The 24807-nt window shown below is 45.7% G+C and overlaps 1 protein-coding gene across 7 annotated transcripts in view; it reads right to left on the reverse strand.

Moving 5' to 3' along the window:
- Nucleotides 1–24807, reverse strand: part of SPTBN1 (spectrin beta, non-erythrocytic 1) — a 115125-nt gene that overhangs the window by 49558 nt on the left and 40760 nt on the right. The window contains exon 1 of one of the 7 annotated variants that reach the window (XM_074536673.1): nt 17724–18197. The exons of the other annotated variants lie outside the window; for them this stretch is intronic. Within the exon in view, the coding sequence (XP_074392774.1) occupies nt 17724–17832 (109 nt within the window). The 5' untranslated portion in view covers nt 17833–18197. Of the gene's footprint in view, nt 1–17723; nt 18198–24807 lie in introns of those variants that run through there. 7 annotated transcript variants of the gene reach the window in all.

A 24807-nucleotide genomic window follows, 5' to 3' on the forward strand; every position in this document is an offset into this window, starting at 1 on the left:
CCACATGCCACTGCCAACTTTTGGGGACAACCAGCAACTTATGTCAGAAAAATGCCACTGGAGAGACACAGCAGCTCTTTCAGGCTCCTAATGGGGCAGTCACCCAGGAAGGCCAGGCTTTATCCTGCTCTTGGCACAGGCAGAGCACAGCTCTAATTCTGCACTGACACTCTCAGCCAGAGAAGCCCCTGAAGGGAGAAGGCACAGCCCTTCTTACCTCTTGCACTCCCACAACGTGGGAAAGCAAACCAAGCCCATGTGGAAATTGGTGTGACTGGGGTTGGTCATGTTAAAACCTCTCCTGATTATTTCTACATGGTGTTTCACAATGACAGCAGGTTTTTGCAATGCTTTTATCAACCCTTTCTAACTGATAAACTATTTTTCTGCTCTAGGGTTTCAGGTTCAAACACACACAGAATTAAAACCAAGGAATTTTGATTGTATGTTTCAAATAAAAAAAGATAGGTACAGAAATGTGGTGCTTAGAGCCCTGACAATTTGGTTTAGCAAACAACACAACTGCGACTCTCTTAATGTGCAAAAACCTCCACAGTGAGGGCCAGGTGCATCCATGAACGGTGACTCCAGGGATTTAACATCAGCCACAGGTCTTGAGTGCTATTTACAAACCTCATGTGATGGTTTTGACAAATGTCTTTCATATTTTCAAAAACACAAGTTATGGATTTTGAAGATTAATTAATATGAGAGGATATGGGTGGAGCTCCAAGTGTCCTACAGCTTGTGAAAACATTTATTTCCCAAGGGTAAAGAGAAATGAGCAACATGCAAAACATGCAGAGCAGGAAAACGGAAGGCGCTCTCCGAGCAGTATCAATAATAGAGAATCCAACTTATCTTGGAGCAACACTGGGAAGGAAATTTCCTTTCTGCGGAAGGCCCCATGACAATGCCACCACCACACAGGGGCTTGCAAACCCCAGCACTGGGATTGTGATGCATCAAGGACTGACTTTGTTTAGGAGTTCAGTAAATAAACCAGAGCTGGTACACTGAAAGCATAAACTGAGCTGGGCAGGATCACAAACAGGCATCTCACCCCTTCCTCGCTTGAGGGGAGACCATTCTTCCTCCACTAATTTGATGAGAAAAAATCTGACAAAAATGCAGCCACATTCTGAAAGCCCAGAGCTCGGTCACTGAGTCCCCAGTGTGGGACAGTGACAGGGGGGTCACATACAGCACCCCCTTGTCACACACTCAATAGGGCTGCGCCAGAATAATGGTGAATGTGTTTGAGTAACTGCCCTGGGAAAGGCAGGGTGCAGGAGCTGGCTGGGAGCAGCCTGGGCCCCGTGACCCTGGGTGCTCCCACATGCCAGCAGTGCAGCCCTTGTGGGCCCCAGGGCCTCTGTGTGCAGCAGCTCTGCCCACAGCCATGGCAGAGTTACCCCTTACCTGCTCAAACCACACACCCTGATCGCTTCCACACCGGTCAAACCACATTGCCAGCACTCTGACCTTCAACCCCTTTCACATGGAGGGGTAAATCTGTCCAGGCCATGCTGCTGCCAGCCCTGCACAGCTAAAATGATTTTGGGTGGGTGACAGCTCCCAGCAGCCCCTGGACAGGGGCAACAGCCTCCACACAGCAAAGGGGTGCTCTCAAAGGAGCCCAAACAGTGAAACTGGAGCACAAAAAGGAGCTGAAAGGAGCAGTCTGGGACAGCCCAGCCACCAGGGGCACCTGCAGCCTCCTTCCTGAGCCCAGCCCAAGGGCAGCTGCTGTTGGCACTGGCACTGGCACTGTCCATGGATCCCTGCAATACCTCAAGCAAGACTAATTACAGATTATTTTTAATCCCTAACTCCAAAAGCTCCATCTCCTGCAGGTTTTCATCTTATACTTCCATGCTGGAAGTAATTTCTCCAGCTTAAAATGATTATTTTTTTATTATAGCATTCATTGTGTGCCCTGCATGAAGCTCTGCAACATCCACTGACTCAGAGATCAGCTGAGTGCTGCTCTAAGCACACCATTTCTGCTGATATCCACTATCCACAGCTTCCCAGAATTTCCCAGATGATATTCTCATTTCACAGAGCACAGAGAAAACAGAGTTTCCTTTCACAGGACAACATTCCCATTGCTGTTGGTGTTCAGGCTGCAGGATATTCCCCCCATGCTTTCTCACAGATCCAAGGATGTGGAGTGAAATAGCCAGTAACAGTCACAGCTTCACAAATTCCAGCTGTGCTCTGAGGTTTTTCAGTTGAGAAAGATTTGTGAGGGAAGGGCAGATCAGCTACTGGGACCAGAATGTGGTGATCAAATAAGATTTTATCAGTAAACAACATGAACAGATGTGCTGTGATAACCCTCACTGTTTGCTGGAGTAAGGGAAGAGCGACAGAGAACATGAAATAGCTGTGACATGGCCCAGCTCTGATATTCCAGGCAGGATTGAGTGGAACAACCTGGCCTGAGGCAGGCAGAGCCGTCAGCAGCTGTGACACAGCTCCTTGGTCACCACTGCAGCAGCACCGTGACAAACAGAGCTGGTGGCTCCTGCTGCTGTTAAAGCAGGGCTGTGTGCTCAGCTGGGGGCTGCAGCTGCCCTGGCTGTGCCTCAGGCTGGGTCTGTGTGCTCCTCACAGCCCTGCAGGACCCCACCCTGGGCTGAGACCCCTGTGGGACTGCAGCCTGTGGGGTGTGCAGCTATGCAAAGCACTGAAGCCATGCAGCACTAAATATAGCCCAGAGGGTAAAATGCACCTCAGTGTATCCACTGAGGATCAGCTGAGGAGAGAAACATCTGGTTTGGGTAAACACTCCTGAAATGATGGCCTTTCCACATGGTCCCACACATGCTGTGTTCATCCTTGGGCATCAGGAAGCCCAGAGAACAATGCACAAGCACAGCCAGGCATAGACAGTCTAAATGGAAATACATTGGAATTGACCTATGGGGAAGAAAATGAAGGAAGGAGGAAAGGTCAGTATTAGCTATCAGTAGAGAAAAGGAAATTTTCTCCGAACATTCAAGTTTTTTTAATATTCAGGTGTCCTATAGGAATAAACTGAGCAGTGGATGTTGCTTTTCTCCAGCTGCAGATTACAGTTTAAGACTGAAAATTTGGATTGATAAAAATGGAAGAAACAGTTTAATGTAGAAAACACAAGTCCAGGGTACACATAGGCAGGAACAAGGAAAGAACTAGAACAAAACCTGCAGGAAGCCAAATTTACACATGACACACAGAGAACATGATCCACGTGGGTCCAGTGCTTAGAAAAATGCATCTCCTTCACTTTAATCTTGCTGACAGTTTACCATGGAGGAATGGGAGGGGAGCAGCTGATCATTCTCATGCAAATAGATGCATTTGTTAATGGTTATTTTATGGCACAAAGTAATCTGTGGAGTGATTTCCAATCCAAACTGGTGAGATCACACCAAAGCTTTTACGTGCTCCAGCATGACTTAAACAAGAACTCGAATGCAAATGTTAAAGATGACAAAGCAATGAAGGGATTTTGTTTGTGCTCTGTTTAGCTGGTGATTTCATTAGAAGCAAAATCTTTGCTGCTTTCCCGACTCTGCTGCATGGAGACAATTGTGGAGAAACCAGGGGTGTGTTCAGCAATCCTTTTGCTTTTGCTAGGAAGCACCAGCCAGCTGCTAAATCCTATTAAATATCTACCCTTCCCTAATAAACGTTGCAGCATGTGACCACTTTCACTGCAGACAATCCTCTGGAAAAGAAAAAAGGGAAAGCTCCAGAATGCAGCATGTGGAACAAACAATTGTGCTGCTTTCTCTCTTTGATGGCACTGAACCTCCCTCAATGACATGATGCACAGGACAATGTCCAGGAGCCAGCCAAGCATTGCAGGGTGTGGAAGGGCAGGCCCCTTTATTTTTACACAGAGTTTATGGCATTTTGGTGTCAGCAACACAAAAATGAACCTTCCACAAGCCAGATGCAGATTCGTGTACAGGAATGATTATGTTCATCTCCAAAAAGTTGCTGTAAAGCCTCCCACAGGAAATAAACATAAAAGTCATCTGGGCTTAACATATTAAACTGGTGGAAAGACTCAGCTTTTGATTTATAGTTTTTGTTTCAGTTCAGAAGATAAGATGACATATTTAAGCAGATTTAGAGCAGGTGCCAGCTCTCCCTGCATTGGTGATGAACTGCTGGTTTAATTTTGGGGGCCTGGAATACAACCCAGTGTAACCATCTCCCACAAGATGCCCAGCTCCTCTGAGGAGAGCACCCATCACAGGGCCCTTTGCAGCAACAGCAGCCACTCAGCTGCTCTTCTGGTTCTCCAGGAACCCCAGCAACTGCTGGCTCTTCTGTATGAAATGCAAAGCAGCTGCACAAACACCACCTTTAGTAGGTAATTCAAATGATTTAACACTTCTGGGGGCTGCTCTTGGAAATGCCTACACACCCCTTCAGCTTCAACCACCACCACCTACCCTGGGTTGCACACAAATACTGAACAAAATGCTCACAAGGAACAAGGCCTGAATCCCTTGGTATCACAGAATCACAGACCTGGGTAGGACAAGACCTTAAATATAATCCAGTCCCACCCCTCTGCCATGGGACATTTTCCACAAGGCAAGGTTGCTCAGTGCTCTATCCAGCCCAGCCTTAAACATTTCCAGGGATGGGGCAGCCACAGCTGCTCTGGGCATCACCACTCTCACAGGGAAGAATTTCCTCCCAATATCCCATCTAACCCTTCTCTCTGTCAGTGTGAAGCCATTTCCTCTTTATCCTGTCACTCCAGACTCTGGTAAATAGTCTCTCTCTTTTTCTTGTGCCTTCTTCAGGCACTGTCAGGCCACAGTCAGGTCACTCTGCAGCTTCTTTTCCTCAGGCTGAACAGCCCCAACTCTCTCAGTCTCTCCCAAAGCAGAGGTGCTCCATCTCTCTGACCATCTTGGTGGCCTCCTCTGGGCTTCTCCTGCTCCTTTCTGAAGAAAGATGCTACAAAGCCCTATCTACAGCAAAATAGCAGAAGTACAGATGAATAAAGGAGAAACTTTTTGGCCTCATGACGTGCAGTGTTCAAATGGGGCTCCTTTAAAAAGCAGCATGGAAAATGTCTCAGTGCTGTTGGCATTTTACACAAAAGGACACAAACTCCTCCTGGCCGATTTGATGTCAGTGCTCGTTGCCACTTTTCCCTTTTGCGTAAGAAACAAATCCCTTCATCAAAAGGAGCATGGGAAAAGCATCTGCCTGTCCCAGGACACTGACTGCAGCATTCCCACAGCAGAACAATGAGAACCTGAGGTCACTGCACTGCTTCAGCACACACAGTCTTGGGGGGTCTTGGCAGTGTCCTTTAAAACACATTATATGCATAATGCAGGGAAGTGCCAGGGGATTTTTGAGGGGGACAAAATCATTTTTCTATACATGTCCAAACCACTCTCAGACTGGCAGTGTTGAATGAGTATGAGAGCAGGGCTTGGCCTGGGCAGGGAACATGCCAGGTCCTTCCCTACATCAGATCCAACTTATTTCTCTCCATGTTCAGCAAGCTCAGCAGAATGAGAGTTTTTACAGTGGATTCCCACTTGTCTGTGGGAAGGAAAGCAAGGGTAGGAAGAAGGAGCTGGAGGGTTTTGTTATTTCTGTTGTTCTCTTTTCCTTTCAGCATTCCTCCCTCTTCTCAGCACTGCAGGAAATGCAGCTGCTCTAGCACAGGACTACTGGCCCTGCAATTCCTACTGCTCCTGTGTGCCCAGCCTGGGAGCCTCGCTAGCCAGGGGTTTGGAAATACAGAATTGTAAATGACATAAAGCAGAGATGAGTCCCAGAGAGATGAGCATCAGCACTCAGCACTCCCTAGCACAGCAAAGTGCATGGTGAATCCCACCTTTTCCAGAGCATCCCCTGCACTGTGGGTGCACATGCCACCCTGGAGGGAGGAGCCCTGGCAGGATGCAAGGCTGGGACTCTGGAGAACAAATCCCTAAGCATGGGAGCTGCCCCTGCCTTGGGCAGGTGTGCTGGACCAGATAAACTCCTCTTCCAACCTGAAGTATTCTGTGATTTTATAAATTCTAGCCAGCTTAAACAAGAATAGGCCAGAAGACTGCACTGCCAGTATTGCCATGGAATCCCACTGAGGATTTCAGAGGGCTGTGGGATCTCTTCTTTCATCTGAGGCACAAGTTGAGACATTATATGGAGAGCAAAGTCAAAGCTGTAGAATATTTTGACCATGCTACTGTAAAAGCTCACTGCAATCAGAATGAAGAATAGATGAAAGAAAGCCAGACTTTTGTTGGTTTCATGTTTAAATCTAATTTCACCTTAATGACAGAGAAGCATGAATAGAAAATAAAGAAATCTACAATGACTGCATTTAATCCTTTCAAAATATTAAATCTCTGTGCTAAGAGATGTTATCATTATAATTAATTGCTGCTAAATTATAATTTTCATTATCACAGAAATATTTTAAATGGAAGAACATGTATTTAAATAACCACTGTGTTGATCAGGGATTAATAAGAGCTGAATTCATAGCCTTGCTGAACAATGTGTTTAGTTCCTGCAGTTTCCATGGCCACACAATAATTTACTACTGTTAACTGTGTGCCACATGTAGAGTCAGATGCACTACACTGTGCTGACAGGATGCTGAATAAAAGCAACAGCACCACAGGTAAGCCAGACCATAGCTCAGCAAACTAAATCCCAAAGGTGGAAATTGAATGACTAACAGAAACAAAAATATTGTATGTTACAATAAAAACTACTTGTATAACTGAAGGAACCTTGGTATTTATAAAATGCCATCATTTCTAAACAGAGAGTTTTTAAAATGCATGTATTTTAATGAGATTTGATACAAACTGCTAATAAGAAGCATTAGAGGAAAAATCCCTAATCTCCTCTGGCTCTAATCTGCAAACCCATCATGCAGAGCTCCCAAGAAAGTCCTGGAGTTTGAGTCTTCTGAGATTGGCAGAACTGACACCTTCACCTGTTTGCTTGCTTAAGGAAAGCTCCAGAAAACTGAACCATGATCTCAACTTGAGCACACATTCCAGCTAATCCCTCTGTACAGTAAAGAAGTTCTTTAAGAAATCCATGTGGCAATTAAAGAAATAACAATAATAAGAAATCTTTCTTTTCATGCCACACCTACGTTATTGGGACTTCTGAGGAACAAACAAGTTGCACATGCATTCTAGTTCCTCGCCTCAACATTTTCTTACTTGCCTGTTTGATTCCAAGCCAAAGGTCATTTACTGATCTGCTTGTGTGGGCCAATGTGACATGCTTAAGCAAAATCATTTTAGCCTTCGGAATTATGCAAGAGTGGGGAAAAGAGATCCTTTTCCAGCACAGTATTTCCTGCCCAGGTAATAACTTTCAAAGCCCATTTGTTTGAAACCCTCTAAAGTCTCTCTGAGATTTAAAAGGTGATGCAAATTTGAAGAAATTAGGGTAAAATTATACTTTTAGTACTTTAAATGTGCATCTTCATCCAGAAACATCACTTGTCTCTTGTTTTTCTAGTCCTAAAAGTGGACTGGTGAGTTGTACTGATTGTTCAAGGCCTTGACTGCAACAATTGGAAGGCCCTACATGGGGACAAAGGTGTGGCTCCTGTGGAAGGGGTCCAGGACAGCTCCCAGATATTTACCTTCACTTTCTTTCATTTTTAGCACAGTGAGAAAATGATAAAAGCACTCAAAGACTCCTGATCACAGGCATTTCACTGATGCCTCCTCAGCCATGTTGCACATTGTCTCCATATTCTGGGCTTTTCCCCTCAAAATGTGAATCAGTGATGTGGTGTTTTCTTTAAAAACCCCAAAAACACAATAAAGCCCCAAACAGACTATGAGGTAATGGCAATTAATAAGGAAAAGCAACTTCTGGAAGTTCAGTGTCTAATTAATGCTCAGAGTTTTCTGTTAGTGTGACAGCAATGTCATTAGAAATAGTTCAGGTACTGGCTAAGCACAGAACTATTGCACATTTGCACAGACTGTTTGTGTTTGCACCCATCTTACACCTCCAAATCCCACAGACACAGGGGTGCACAGGCATGAGGATGCACTGTGGCACCTCACACTCATTTGTATGTTCCTGAAGCCTCAGTCACAACTCACTGATTTTAAGCTCTCCAAATTTACACACATTTCAGCCCAACTGAGCTACATCAGATGTTTATGCAAAAGAAAGAGTCCCATGAATACACTCCTGAATGTGAAAGCCACGCTGACCTGCACCTGATGCCTAGGAAATGTTTTTAAACTTGGCAACAGGAGCTAAACCAGAAGGCAGAGCTGAGTTGTGGAGCACAGAAAACAAAAGGTGTTTTGGCATTAGGTGGCTGTCACAGGGACACCTGAAACCTGCCAGGAACTGGATGAGGCTGGAGGAGAGGGAAAGGACAGGCACAAACCCAGCACCCTGAAATGGGCACTGCAGAGATCACACCACCCTGCCCAGCCATTTCATTCAGGAAAAACAGGGGGAAGTCCCCTTGGAGCTGTTTTATTCCCTGCTCGTCCCAGCCCTGCCATAGCCAGCGTGGGGAGCAGCTCTGCTGGCGCCAGGGCAGAGCTCCAATCCATCCCTGAGGGGGATGGCACTGCCAGGACCTGCTGCATGGTTAAAGGGTTTACATATTAGGTGTCCTTAAGTGCTGTCTGCTCTCCAGGACAACTTGTGACTGCTTTTATTTAGGAAAAAGTATGTGCAGTGAGGAATGAGCTGGAGCACGGCTGGCGCCAGGCGCTGAGGACACAGGAGATGTGCCACATCTTTCAAGTGGCACAGAGCATCATTAGCATCACTGTGCTGGCAAACACCAGGGCAAGCCAACTGTTAGGAGCAATGGCTACAGTAAAAAAGGTTTATATCATGGGAATTTTATTATATAACCTATCAGACATATTTATTTTGGAGGAGAGGCAGAGAGAGAAGCATTCAGTAATAGATCTGCAGCAGGGGATCTATGGAAAAAATGTTCCATAACTTCCACATCTCACCCTGACAGTTCCTCTCATAAGGACTCAGGCCACAGCTAAGAGCAACAGGTCCAGATAGAACCAGCACTTAATCTGCTATTAAAGGCTGACAGATTATCAGGGCACCTGCACAAGTGACAGTGGCCAGGATGTCACCAAGGGAACAGTCAGGAGACATTCTGCAGGCACTGCCAGTTTTCTGAAGAGACTTCCTTGAGCTAGAGGTGGCACACTCTGTTCTGATCCCAGGGGAGGCCAGGAGGATGAAACTCAGACCCCACAGGGTGAACAAAGAGACAGGGAGGGAGAGCACGAGACACTCGGCACCAAAGGTAAAGGTAACCCAAATTATTGAACTTCCCGTGACGAGGATAACAGAAAGGTCACAAGTTCAGAACACCACCAATATTTGATGTTTCCAGACACCTCCCCTGTTTATTCAGAGCCTGCCTTAAGTGCCATTCCATAATGGCTCTTACTCATATCAGCCTGCAATCACAGTAGAGTCACATCTGTGATTTCACAGCAGTCTCTCCCATTATATTGCCAGGCAATCTGAGCTGGCAGAGGAACACACCCTGAAAAAAGCAGCCGTTGCACTATCAAGGTCTAGCTTCCCTCCAAATAACTGTGGAAAGATACTAAAGTAGATGTGGAATTAATTATTACCCAAAGCAAACCGTAGTTAGCTGACTACAGATGGGATGGTCAGGTTTTCACTTCTCTTTTTTCCTGGAACCAAATCATGATCAGATCATATTGCCAAAACCTGGAAACGCTTGGACAAAATGAACATCAAGAACTGGACTTTGGAGGCTTTTTGAAAGGAGAAGGCAGAACCCAATATATGGTATATTAGCATGGAAGAGCTGAAACCAAGGGGGAGCTGTTATTTGAGAAAAATATAGGAAGAGGAGTGGATTTGAGAGACAAAATCCCTCAGCACTGTGTTGTTTGTGCAGTTCCTTTTAATGGGGCAGCATTGGTTTTTACTATCTGAGACGTGGGTGCTGCATATGGGCTGATTTTCTGCAGTTTGCCAAGCCATTAAGTGAAATTTAGGTATCTTTATTAAACCACAGGGGTTTCATTCCAAGAAAAATCTGGGCAGCCAGCGTTTATTCTGTTCAGATAAACTCTTAAATCTCTTTGTAACCACATGTTGTTTTGTTTAATCTTTGAAGGCATAAGGTCACCCTTTGCTTGTGATTAGAGTATTGTGGTCACACAGATCATGTTTGTACCTTGCCACTGCACTTTTTCCACTGACCCTTTGGTGAGCATTTCTCCAGCTCCTCAACCTGAAAACAGCCCCAACAGAACTAAAACAGGCAAGAGAACTTAAAGCCACTAATCTCAAAACCAAACCAATCCTAAGAAGCACATGCTCTGCCATTTTGGCACTACTGTAGGCAGAGATGTTTGAAGTCTCTGCAAGGACACCAAATATGCCTTCTGTACAAAGCCATTTGGGATGATGCTGCTCTTTTAGGTTAATATAAATAATACATAAGAATCATAATTGTGACCTCCTCCCCAAACAGTTAAAATCAGTGCAGGATTGTGCATGCTACTGATTCCCACCAAAGAGCAAACTGACCCTGTCCAGTGTCACTTTGTCACGTATGTGTAACTGGGCTTGTCCTTTCAAGTTCCAGCTTACATTTTTATGAACAAACCAAACTTGACTGAACAGAGAATTATCAGCACTTCCAGTTATCCCATGAAAAGGCCACTTGGTAATGCCAGCTCTTTCACAAGCTCTTTGAAAAGGCAGGAGCGTGGCCCCCAGACCATGTCCCAGTGGCTGCCTGCGTGTCTGCCGGGCTGTGCTGTTCCTTGCACACTGAAGGGCCTTTCTCTGTAAGCTCCTTTCCAGGGAACAGTGGGGCATTGAGCAGGGCTACAAGCCTGGTTAATATTAGTTTGGCTACAGCAGTGCTCTCCCAACAAAGGAGGCTCTCAGCCCGGGATACCCTCGCTCCAGCAGCAAGTGCACAAGGGCTTTTGTGTGAGCGTGGGCTCTCCCAGGCAGCGCCACCTCGGGCTCTGCATCACCAGTCACAAGCACGAGTGCTCCCCGTCCCTCCGGGCCTTTCCCATCCCTCCGGGCCTTTCCCCTCCGACAGAAATGTGAGGACTCAGCTCGATGCGTTTTCAGGAGCAGTGAGCAATTCTGGGCTCACGTGCTCTCCTTAACTGCACGGGGTTCTCCGTGTGGACAGGAGGGCCACAGTGACTCTGGGTCCCAACAGGGACAGGGCACGTTGGTGGCACAGCTGGGAGTGAGGCCCTGCTGCCCCAGCACCCCTGTGCTCACCAGGCTCTGCTCTGCTTCTGCCCTACAGCAGCCACCAGCTCGTTCCTGCTGTGCTGAATTTCAGAGCTGCTGAAACGCTGAGTAATCCACCAGCCTCTAACTCTCTCCACAAATGACCCTTTGCTTTAAAAGGACTCGTTTTGAGTGGGAGGGGAGTTGTTTACTGATACTTATTAAACAACTTTAATCTTTGATGAAGTGTCACTTCACTTGGACAATCACACTGGGATAAAGGCCATTCCCTGCCAGGCCCAGATACAGACATCCAAATGGAATTTCAGGTTTGATTTCTTCTGGGAAAAGCAAAGCAGATTCTCAGCCACCCTATTTATGATATTCTACCTCCTTTACCACAGCTTTGAAAGTCAACAGAGACTAATTTCCAATATTTGGTGACAGAGTTTTCCCAAACCTAGCTTTTCAATGAAGATAATTCATTTTCACATGAGGAAAAGATGTCATTGTCATACTCTGCTGCTTAATAGCTGATACTTAATACTTCTCAATTCAACTTAAACAGGAACAAAAAGACCTTCAGAGCCGTTAGTAATAAAATACTCATGAAATTCAGACTCTGAGCAGAAGGGGTGCAGTTACCAAACCACACACCCTGTGCTGGGCTCTCACAGAAGAGGAGTTTAGCAGAGGGAAGAGAGAAAGGAGATTTTGTGAATCACATAATTAGATTTTCTTCACCATTTCTGCTAAGCTTAGATAGCAGCTCATCCACTTTAATAGTCAAAGCATGCACCCAATAGAAAACAGAGAGATGAAAGAAACTGAGGAAAAAGAGGAAATCACAAACCCAAATTGGGAAAGAGCTCAGGAATGGAACACAACCATTGTTCTGTTGTTTTATCACCACTTTCATCTCTGTCGTAGGCTTGTTTTATTGCCCCACTTTCCACACAACTTAATGGCAAAAGCCACAATCCTTTTGAATAGGGCTTTTGGATAGGAAAAATCTTTGGGATAATAGCCTGTGGTGTACAACATGCCCATGGAACACTGGCATGGTCTGTGACAGGAGCTCCTTGGACACATGGAATGCAGAAACACCCAAGGGCTGATTCCTGTGCTGCATTCCCAGATCCCTGAGCTGAGGAGATTTACACCAGCTGAGCACCACACAAATCATTTTGCTCTGGATACATTTCTCCCGCAGGGTATTCAATGGGACACCCTGCTGTCCCATGTGAAAATATCTGCTTACAAGCTTTGTTTACTTCATTTCAGAGCCTCAAAAAGTGCTCCAGAACTGCTCTTTTTAAAACAAAATTAGGCTAGAGCACCTAGAGATTTCTGATTGTTTTGAAGTTCCTTACACACACAGTTAAAAAACTACATCTTACAGGCATACTTTAAATGAAAATTGAAGAGAACAGACTATAAAAAACCTGAGCCAACAGCTTGGAGTTGTAAATGTTCACAGTTATTTCAGTGAGAAGCCAAATCCAATTTAAATGTTTACTTTTGACCTGTATCAACACTGACCACAGGAGCAGAAATACCTTACTCTTAGCTCCTTTAATTTGCCTTCTCTATCTCCACAAGTACCAAAACCCATGACCAGAAAAAGCATATTTCTGCCCAAAAACTGAGTCAGGATTTGGATATGTTTGCAGGAAGGAATAAGGGCCCAGCTATCACAGAAATGCATATTTAAGTCAGTTTGGGATCCCTTTAAAACTCCTTGCAAATCTGAGAGGAGGATTTCCAGCCATGCAGTTTGTGCTCAGGTGTTCACCAAACTGGAAGACTGAAGTGAGCTGTGACACATTCAGGCTTTGGAGTGTGGCAGACACCAGAAAATCAAACAAAATTTGCCACACAAACAGGAATTTCCACTTTTGCTGGATCTGAGAACATGGGGGGGAGGGGGTAAGCCAAAAATCCGTGTAACCCAGACACATTTGATGCAGAATGAAATTCAGCCTCCCTGCATTTCAGCTTGAACAGAAATTACCATGACAAGAAATGCCAGTGACCCATTTGGTAGCCAAAGCAGGGTGTCCCAGGTCAGCAATCAGCGCCTGCAGCTATGCAGGTCACTGCTCCCAGGAGACCCAAACCTTCCCAAGGAAAATCAGGAAGGCACTGCTGGAACTGCTGCTCAAAGGGCACCCACGGGAGCAGCTCCAAGAACCCTGGTGTCACAGAGGGGTCTCTGCCTTAGTGCAGGACAGCACTGAGACTCCTGCAAACTGCTCTGCTGGCAGCAGGAACTCCCTGTTTAACCTTGAGCATAGACAGGGATTTGGGGGAAGATTTTCTTGCCTCAAAAGTTGTGGGAAAGCCCTGCTTGAGAACAGAAAACCAAGAAAATCTGCTGTTCTTCAGCATGGATGGGAACCAACCTACACATATACTCATACATGATCAAGCTGATTACCAGTGACCACTTAAAAATTGAAATTATATGTGTCTCTTTTTATGCCAAACCTCCTTGGGTCATTGCAGATCAAAGGATTCCAAGTCAAGAAGCTCCTCTGCTGAAAGGCTCTTTTATCAGAGAGAAGGGCTTTGCCCCAAACACCTGAAATACAGTTGCACTGCCTTTCCTGGTGCAGGTAGTGCTGTGCAGCCACATTCAGCTTTGTATCCCCATAAACAGAATTTAGAACGGATCTTAAACACCTCTGATGAGAAAGGCAGCTCACCCTTCCTACAGCTTATTCCAGTGTCCAGTTTTTCAAACATACTATTTCTAACACGGCTCAAAATAAAGGCACTTTGTCTCGTGCAGCCTGAGCACCAAAACACACCAGGCTCTCAATAAATACCCGGTGTCCAGCCTGAAAGGCAGCATTACAAAAATGCCCAAACCTGAAATGTCCCGCACAGCAGGACACACGGCAGAGCTCCTTTGAAAGCTGCCTTTCCTCCGGGACTTATCAGGAGTGCCGATCTAGCTCACCCCCATCCCCCCAGATTTCACATTTGTAATTACCACTGGAAATCTCACACCTCGGGCACAGCCCCGGAGCTGAGACCCAGCTTTCCAAGGACAGGGCAGGAGCTGATAGAGTCATGCCAGCGATGTTAATAAATACCCCTGTCCTGCTAACCGGGAGGGAAGGAGCCCTGGAGCAGTGATGAAAGTGCTTCCCCGTGCGCCTTCCCGCTGCAAGGTGATACAGCTGCAGGGATCTCCTTCCAAATTCCTGACTTGTGTTAACCTCTTCCTGCCAGCTCCTACACCAATCCACATTATCCTGCCACATTACCATAGCACGGGTGACAGCCTTCGTTTTATAACAACAACAACAAAATATCTGGCTTAATTTGCATTTAATTCTTAAATGTAACAGGACAAACTCTCCACTGACAGAAGCTGCACAAGCTCCATGGCAACGTGTTTCCCACAAACAAGTTTTGGGGTTCTGTCTTTACTTGCAGGAGTAACTGCAGCCGTGCAACCTGATCCCTCTGCACTGCACAAGTGGCCATGAGAACCAAAACTCCACGCCTAGCTTTAAATGATAGCAACCACTGATAGTATCGCTCACTTATCATTCCAGGACCAGGTGAACTAAGCATAATAGGAACTTACTGAAACTCAATAAAGGAAACACAACTTGCTAAAGCATTTTTCTCCCCACACCTGTGCCAGCATTCTCACTGGCACTCTCAAGTATGCTAAACTCCTGGATTATCGACACTGGCCTTCAGGGCTTCTTTTGACACAAAGAGAGTCTTGATTCACTCCTAGCAATGGCTTCTGCCACATCCTGCTTCTCTCAGGCCCACCAAGGCAAATGGGAGCTGGGATCCCCTGCCAGGTGACCCTTCCAGGGACAGCAGGAGCCGGTCTGGTCCCTTCAGTGCAGTCCCACAACCTGCACTGGCTTTCACCACTCGGCTGGAAAACCTGCTTTAATCACCCCACAACCATCATCAAGCTTCCTTACAATCATCACTTGAAGGCATTTAAAAGAGGTGGAACATAGGAGTGCCAAGGGAATCAGGTATGATGTGAATTTGCTTTGTCTACAGCATTTTGGGGCAGAATTAGGCTGGCTCCTCTCCTCATGTGAAGCTGGCAGTGTCAAACCTCATGTGTTATCTGTCTTAGGAAAGAGATCAGACAGAGTTTTCTACCCATTGCTGGTTCAGACTTCTCGTTGTACAGGGTCTGAGCATTTGCTCTGTGTTATTTTGGATAAAACAATATACTCCCAAGTGCTTTTTTTGAGGAAATCTCATCATTCACTAGGTCTAAACAGTACCTTGCTATAATCTAGTGCAAAGTTGGGGATTCACATGGTAACTGTAGGAACTGTGAAGAAAAGAGGGGTGAATTCAGTGTGTGAAGGACATAAGCAGAAGTTAGAGAAATCTGTGTGGTGCTGATGCTGGTGCTGCTCCAGAGAACCCTCCTACCCATAGCAGGAGGGGTGAAACAATTATCAAGGAGTATGTGATTATTTGAAATGCATCTGCTCTACTTGTTTGTACACCTCTATTGTGAAAGAGGTAAAACTGGTGATAAATCTCTAATTTTAAAAAATGACATATATTCAGATCATCTGTGCTGGGCTTGAGCCTTGCCCAGTGCCACAGAATTCTCCCTGCTCCCACCAGAGCCTTCCAGCAGGAATGCCCTGAAAATCTTACAACTCCAAAACAATGGCTTTGTAGACATTCTTCAAGCAAAGAGCCACTAATCCGAGGAAAGACCTCTTGTGTCAGCAGAGCTAAGCCACTCCCTTTCCATCACACACGATATTTTGTATGGCTATTTAGCATTTCATGGAGCATCTGGTGCATAATTTACAACATTGCCTGCACCTATGCTCCACCCTGAACAAGATCACTGGCAGCACTCCTTTTCAAGCCTGTGATGTGAATAAACAGCCACAGGATGGTCTGCTGCAAAACTGCACAGAATTTACTGCACTTTATCTCTGCTGCTGGAGGAAATTGCAGTACTTTAGGGAGAGCACTGCATCTTTTTTTAACCTTTTTAAGTCAACTCAGTGCATTCCACTGAAGGGAAAACTCACTTTCTGTGCTTTCAACAATGCAGTCTGCTTTCCTCTTTCAGTGTGATGTAAACACACAGATAATGGATTCCTGAAGCAGTGACCCTGAAAATGATAAAATCTGCCTTCTTTAGACTGCTGACTAAAGCAGCAAAGAAAGAGGCATGAGCCAGGTTTTTCTTCATGCCACAAACTTAGTTCTTTCCAGCACAAGTACCACAGGCTAAGACCTGACAGATGTCCAAGATAAAACCTGTAACACATTCCCTTGTGTGCAGGTTTGCAGCCTGGATTTTCCATGCCTTGTCCCAGGATTTCCATGTTCCCAGTGTTTAGGATGCTGTCATTTTCCTCGTTACATGCAGTGTGCAGCCATTGCTGTGAGCCAGTTTACAAGATAAACCAAGTGCTATCAATGAAAGATTTTTTTTTCCCTCCCTCCTTATGCCAGCAAATAGGAACAGTCTTTGCACTAACCAAGCTCTTACCCCCTCTCTGACAGGAACCACAGACCAGAGTAAATTAAGAAACACGCACAGAAGGGCAGCACTTCACTGTACTCAGGCTGCTCTGGGAGTATCTCCAGAGTCACATGGATCTAGAGGAGGAGGTTTGGTTTCAGTGAAGAATTCTTTTTTATTTTGCAACTGCAACCCCAGAGTTCATTCATTGTTGGGACGTGTCTTCCACAGAGAAACAGCAGGGCTGGTTTTACCCTGCCTGAGGCACGGAGCTGCTGGGCACCATCCTCCCCCTGCACCGGGGGTTTGCAGCCCGGGCCGAGGCCTACCCTCCCTGCAGAGAGCACACGGCACCCCCAAAATAAACCTCTGGTTCTTACACTGACTGGGAGTTTGGGGGAAAATATTAAAGGACATTCTCCCTGTCTAAAAGCAAAGAAAACTGGGAATGTTTAAGTACACGAGTGCTTTCTCAGATATCTATAGCGTGAGCAAACGAATTCGTTAGGGAATTATGCAACTGCTTTTCGTTTGAAGAAGTGAAGCCACCCGCCTCTGCAGGAGGTACACAGGGGTTGGAAAGGGCCCTTGCTCTGCAAACTGCACCCAAACGCAGCTGGGGTTTATGAGTGATGGTCGCTTTTAACTGTACTTTATTTAAGGATAAAATAAATAGCAGGCTGCTTCCTCACTCTCCCCCTTATTGTTCTAAGAGACGTGGTGTGGCTTAGCCCTCTTTGCAAGGCTCAGAGGCTGGACACACACCTGAACCCCGTGTAAGGCTCGGGACACCTTCGGAGTGAAAAAAGCCACACAGTATCCCTTATAAGAGCTCGGAGCTTTTTCCCACAGCACAGAATTTCATCCTCTCTCACTAACACCTTGGTGCAAAGAGAATAAGCCCGGACTAACATGTTTACAAGGATCACAGCATGGCAACACCTCCAAAAAACCCACACAGGCTTACCTTGTAACTGCTTGAATCGTCCTTCTAACTGGTTATAGTTATACGGCAGCTGAGCTGCGTATCCTGGGGACAACGGCCCGGGCATACTGGTTGATTTTTGTAATTCCATTTACAGGTAGCGCAGGGATACGATGAACTGCAGCATAAAGGAACCACAAGTTTCTTTACCACACATCCAGGTAAATCCCAGCTTCCTCCAGTAGTTTGGCGGCAGTCCCTAGCGAAAACGCTCCCCCCCTGAGCCCTAAGTAAATAACAGCTTCGGTTCAAAATCCAGCAGTGCGGCTTGGCGGCAAGCTCTCTGTAATGGATTCAAACGTAAAGCACCAGGAGGGTGGTTTTTGGGTTTTTTTTTTTCCCAGTTCCACAACAGGCACCTCTTAAGTGCTTGAATGTGGTTCAAATGCTCGTCTGGCTCTGGCGAAAGCAAGTGAAATAAAATCAAGCGTGCGATTCAGGCCGAGGCAAAGGCAGCATGGAGCCACGCGCTGCCGCCCTGGCCGGCGCTCCCAGGAGCCGCGCACACCTCAGACCTTTCTGCTGGTTTGTAATATAAACAGCAGCCGCCCGGGCGCGGGCTGATGTCACTCGATTACCATAAGGCACGGTGGAGCAAAGGAAGGCTGTACCAAGGGCGAAGGGGCGGCGGAGCAGGGGAAGAGCGGCCCGGCTCATGCAACGCCCCAGCGAGTCCTTCCGCCGCGCCGGGAGCGGCTGCCGCGGGGTCCCGGCCCGCCGCCGCGCACGGTGGTACCTTCCCAGCTGGAATTACAACCTTTTGTTAGCAGCCTCATGTAACGGAAAAGTCTCAGATTACTATCACTTGAAAAGGAGGGCACTTTTCTTTATTTATCTGCGGGGCTGTCGGCTTGCAGAAGCACCACACGCACACAGAAGCGCTCATTCAGTATTTAGCACCAGGCGAGGAGGGGACGCGGAGAGATGTACGCTCCAGCACACCGGGAACAAACGAAAGCTTTGTCGAAAGGTTCTTTAAACAGGCAATTCCTGTCACTTCGGTTTATGTTACTTGACGATATTGAGGATTTTGACATGCCCTGTGCATGTGGCTCCCTGCCCAGTTATCAGTGTGCTGGATATTACTGCGAGATTAATGGGCTGTGCACGGAGGGGGAGGGCTCTAACGTAAATGAGGATGCCTCGCCGAGCTCTGACTGGCACCTCAATACCCCGCCGAAACACAAACGTGCACAGCAGCAGCAGCTGGGCTTGGCCCTGGAAGCCAGTTCCTGCAGATGGTATTAGATACAGGATGTCAGTTTTCCCTCAGGGACTTGAGCTCCCAGCCTTCACTTAGTTGTAAGTGAAATTAAAAGGTCAATTCCACATTCATAGTCTCGGTATATAACATTTGCCTGCTCATTTTTAAAACTGCTGATAATGTTCACACAAATGTTTTCTCTTTTCTTCTTGCATTTCCAAATTCCTTTCCACTGGAATCCATGTTCTCTCTCCTCCTCCCACTCCATCCCTTCATTAAACATTTCAAAATGTTGCCTTTGTTTGGATACTGTCATTTCACAAGGTTTGAGCCATATAGTAATTTCTGTGAGGACAATTTTTGTGGGAGAGGCTCAACCCACTCCCCTCCTCACTGCAGCCCAAGGTCCTGCTTGGTGCAAGGTGGAAATTCAACCACAGCATTACCAGCACATCAGGGAACAAATGTGCACAAAGTCCAACCATGAACACTGCCAATTTAGTGAGAAGTGATGGAAGCTGACACTTCTCAGGTGAAGCTGGGGTTTCCAAAAACACATGGACTGTTGAAAATGTCTGGCACACTGCTCCTGAGGTCATAAATGCATTTAAAATATTTATGGCTTTCAACTATACTGTTTTACTAAAGTACCACCATAGCTCTAGTCCAGAGTTACTTATATTGCTACAGAAGGGCTTTTACTGGGGTATTTCAGTGCATCCCTTTATTTCAGTATAGCTGTATTTAGACAAGACTCCTGGTACTACAGCACACCTCAAGCAGAGCCTAAAACATTTCTGAAAGCTGGCCTTCATCCTCTCCATCATTACCCACTTGGTCACAAAGGACTCCTCAGCTGCCCCAGACAGGTTTTACAGTACCAGGGAGCAAAGTGGCTGTGTAGGGGACCAGGCCCTGCAGGCTCATGTCCTAAAAACACATCTGGAAGGAGTCAGGGGGACCTGAGGAAGCACCTGCAGCTGCAGCTCCAGCAGGCAGGATGCTGCTCTGCAGACAACAATGGGCTGATATGGCTCCTGCTAAACCCTCCCCTGATAATCTCTGTGCAGCCAGCTGTCCCTGCAGCACACAGGCACCCCCACCAGCCCTGGCCATGCGCTTTCCAGGCAAGAAGGGCAGCACAAAATACCAAAGGCACCCAAATTCCCAGGAGCAGAGCTGGGTAAGCTGAGCCTTTAGCACAGCAAGTGAACTCTGCCGAGCTGGAGGAGCACGTTTAGCCCAGCACACAAGTACAGGCTTATTTCCATCACGGATATTTCTCCTGCAGCTTCCTACCAACAGCAGCTTTTGCCTGCCATGCCTGACCTAGGTTATAATTAAATGCAAACCCTTCTCCTCAAGAGCAGGCAGGCAGCCAGGCTCTACCTGCAGGCATATCAACTCATTCTGTCCCACCTTGAGCAAACAGGTGTTGCTATGTGAGCTCAGAAGGTAAAACTAAAGTCCAAGTGACTGACGGGAAACTGGAGCGTTTTTAATGCCATGAAGGCCGTAAGTCAGGAACTTTTCCCCAGCTGAAAGCTTTCCCAAAACCTTTGCCAGGCAATGCACTAATGCACGTAGTCATTATTAAAAATCTTAAGAAGTAAACCATTGCAAAAGGAAAATATTAAGACCTTAAAATAATTATTTAGCTTAGGCCCATGTAAAACACAGACTGGCCTTACCCACCCCATCATGAAACATTAACAACACACACACACATATTTATGTTTCAGCTTGTCTCCTGTGGGACCACTGAAGCTGACAAGCTTCAGGGGATACTGAACAAAATTTGGGGTTTGATTTTTTTTTTTATTTTTTTGTCCCCGTCTCCTCTCTGTCCCTCCCAATTCTGGCCTGCCCAGTAGCACTAAACACTACCTTAAAGGGAAGGAATTGCAGCAGCTATGGAGCAATGGAGACTATACAGCAAATAGGGGGGATATCTAAAGGAAAAGGGAAGAACCTGTGCTTGAACTGAGCTTATTTTGTTCAAGGTTTGACAAACAGAGACACCTGATGTGTTGTCAGCAGCACTTGCTGTGAGTGTCTGACCTCATCTGAGCTGCCATCCAGGTTGGCATTTGGGCAGAACAATGTGCCCCCAGCAGCAGATGTGACAGACTTTGCTGCTGATGGTTCAGCTCCTGGGGCTGGCCCCAGTGCCAGGCTCAGCTGGGTACTGCCGTTCATCTTAAAGGCTCTGCTGAACAGGTTGGTGGGAATTCAGTGGAAAGAGCAAAGCAAAATGGGGACATGTCTGTGTTTGTGAAATGCTACACCGTATGTAGCAAGGCTGCTTCCAAACGGGCACCGTGCCAGCTCCCCATCGGTGTGAGTCACACCAAGCCTAATCCATCGGGCTGCTGCTGCCTGCAAATGAGTGAACCTGAGCCCTTGTCTGCTGCCGTGTGGCCATGATGCACCGGATCGATCACAAGGCTCTGCATGCACAAAGCCCTTTGTGACACCCCAGTTCTACTCATTTTCCCTGTTTATCTTTAATTGACTAAGCCCTTGACAACACTAATTAGATAATATGTTATGGAGGGGATTGAATGCTTTAAAGCCATAGATAGCTTTGGAGTGCTGGGCCAAGTGCAACTTATCACATCAACACAGCTGGAAATTGTCCATGGTGTAATTCATTAGTGATTACAGCAGTGGAGAAAAAGAGAAGGAGAAAAAGTAGGACCAGATCATATATTAATCTTAGCATGTTGAGGAGGGAGGAGTGTGCTGGGTTTTGGGGTTTTTTTGTTCTCTAAATTCTGTGCAGTAACTTTTGCTGGCACAGTTTGAATTGTCCCTGTCTCACAGCACCTGCCAGGTGATGATGGCTTGTGTACTCGTTCAGAGTGAATAAAGCACAAGTGATTATCCACTTAGCCATAATGCAGAGTGTCCTAGCTGACATGATCAGAGCTTTGCAAAGCCTCAAGGAGAACAAGGGTTGATTACAATAATATTGTGAATGTACAAGCAACATTTAGAAACAGCTGCTTACCCCAGAACACAAAAGGGTCTCTCCTGGGCTCTGTCTTTACATGGTTCTGAAAAATGCAGCTGAAGTGAACAGGTTCTGACACAAAGGAGAAAAAACTGGGGTTTCTAAGGAAGAAACTAGTGTTAGATCCAGCAAAAGTGCCTTCCAAATTCCTAATTATCAATGTTTCTAAGCCAGAGCTTACAATAATTATGAGTCTGGTTAATCATCACCCTTGTCTTTTCTCTTTACTCTTTCTTGCTCTTGTAAATTCTCTAGTTGGTGGCTAACTAGGGAAAAAAAAAAAAGAAGAACTACTAAGATAAAAAGGATGATTTATTAAACTAAAATGCCAGAGAAATCACGTAACATTTTGCTCCTCTCCTGAAGGTGGGTAAAGTTCCTACACATCCCCTAAGTGCTACAATTAGGAACTGAAAACTCATTATCATTGCCTCCATCCTCACAGTAAAAACAAAACCTTTCCTTACACATTGGAGCAAGGAAAGAGAGGTTTTGCTGGGGATTGTTCTAGAACATAATAGGAAATAGTTATTTTTACCCTATTTGACAATTTGCCTAACATGAATCCTGAAGAGTTAGCTGGTTTCCCTCCAGTTTTTATCTGAGATGCTGGAAGCAGGGAGCAGCAGCCCACACACCAAGCAGAAATGAGCTGCCAAGCTCATTATCTCTGCTGCAGGTATTGGAGGGAACAGAAGCCTTCAGTTTGTAACCTGCCGTGTCCTGCAACACTGGCTAACTCACATGCTGCTGAAATGATGAAATGAACACAAGCAAACCAAGAGATCTCCTCTTCAGTAATATTTCCACTGCAGAAAGTATCTCAATGTTTCTGTTTAAAGAGGATTTTAGGACAGTGGCAATACCCTGTTATTGGTTCCTCCCAGTCCCTTCCAGATACATTCTCTGTGTCTCATATGGGCTTTGGAGAGCCAGTGCAATGCAGAGGCAGGGAAAAGAGGCCCATGAAAAAGTAGGAGACAAGGATTTTTATCACAGAAGGGTCTGTTTACATCCTTTCCTTTTGCCAGGTCTGGGCTGGCCTTCCAGCAGCTCAGCTCCGAGTCCCAGGCACAAACCAGCTTTGGGCTCCAGGTGAATCTCTAGGCTGTGACATCTGAGACCAAAACCTTTGGGAATTTTCTCACAAACCAGGCCAGAATATCAATTTATTACTGAAACTGGGTCAGTTCCACCTGGTTTCAGGTTTCAGTTTACACAAGTCCCAGATTAACAGGGAAGTTGACATGACTTTTGTAACAGCATGTCCTTGCTAACTGCAGGAGTCAAACACCTGTCAGGAAGGAGAGCAGGGAAGAGCTACAGGAGGCACTTGCAGAACATTTCAGAAGAAATTTCTGTTTCTGTGGGTTTGCATTCCAATCTGTACTGCTTCCCATACTCCATGAACTCACCCTGAAAAGCTGTAACTACATTCCCAGGTTCTGTTTGCTGCCCATGGAATGCACTTGGCTTGCTCCCTGACATAGATGGACAGCCCTTACAAAGCCTGTTCAAACAAAGCACACTGCACAGGTACAACTTAACACACTACTGGCTGGGAAATTTTGTCATGAAAACACTTGTTCATTTTCAAGCAGAAAGTTCTTTTTGATGGGCTTTGATTTGCTTTTTCAGAAGCTGGCATTATTGTCATTGTCTCTGTCTCCTTTGTTTTCCACCTATGTGGAATTGCACCTATGTTTATATGTATGGGAGAGACACAGAAATGCCCACAATCCTTTTTCTCCCTTTTGCACCATTTTGTTTCTCTTTCTTTTTCTTTTCAGTCTGACCAGGAACACAGACACACTGCTGCTACACCATAATCACACAGGCACGACAATTCAATGTCTTGCTACTCTTGAGTAAAATGGAAATTGGGCAGAAACAAGCAGCAGAATACAGTGATCTTTAAAAATCTCCACAAGCCAGAGTATGTTCCTATCTGGAAATTGCCACTTTCCACAAAAAAGCACAGTGATCAATTGACAAGTATTAACTGTGTCCAGCTCATGAAGTTATTATTCAGAGCAACCAACTTCATTTTTATATGATGTATTGAAAAAATAATACATTGTACAAAGGGATGTGCAAACACTGTCACTTGACACCTCTCTGCCTTCAAGGCTTAATAAAGGAAGAAAAACTTGTCAACCACACATACAAAGTGGTTGACAAAAAATTAGTAGTGATTGCATTGCTCACTAAAAGAGCTGGAAACTGTCAGGGAGAATGCTGGAAACTAAAGAAGTGGAACTTACAAGTGGATTTTCATCACCCTCTCTACATGACTGGTTCTCATCCCCATTCCTGTTCTTTTTGCCTCTTCCCCATCAAGGAAATTCGTCTCCAGGCAATCTGGGTTTACATCTCTCCAGGATATTACCTCAAGATAAGAATCAAAGCTCTGATCCCAGGGAATGATTTCATCACTAATCTTTACCCATTAGAAGAGCTCCAAGGTTAACAGAAATTAGTAAACATGTTTGAATCCTGCACGAATTTCACTTTGCAGTGTGCTCTGTTAGACATTATTTATACTTCAGGGAGTGCTTTCAGGCAGTATCCCAGCAACAAATAGAAGGAAAAAATGCAAGGCACACTGCAGATTTGGCTGAATAAATAACATAAATACAGAAACATTGCTAGTTAGATGCTAAAGACATGAGATGAGAACATTCTCTTCTGCATACGCATTTTTTGTGGAAAGACTTCTTTTGAATTACAGACTCATGACCAGGTTTTGAAATTCATCCACAGTTAAGCTCACCCCTGAGAGAAGTCATAACCTTAAAAAATATATATATTGCCAATATTGGCATGTAGTTTCTACACAGAAGAAA

Source organism: Zonotrichia albicollis, chromosome 3 (genome assembly GCF_047830755.1).
Source record: "Zonotrichia albicollis isolate bZonAlb1 chromosome 3, bZonAlb1.hap1, whole genome shotgun sequence".
NCBI classification, from domain to species: domain Eukaryota; kingdom Metazoa; phylum Chordata; class Aves; order Passeriformes; family Passerellidae; genus Zonotrichia; species Zonotrichia albicollis.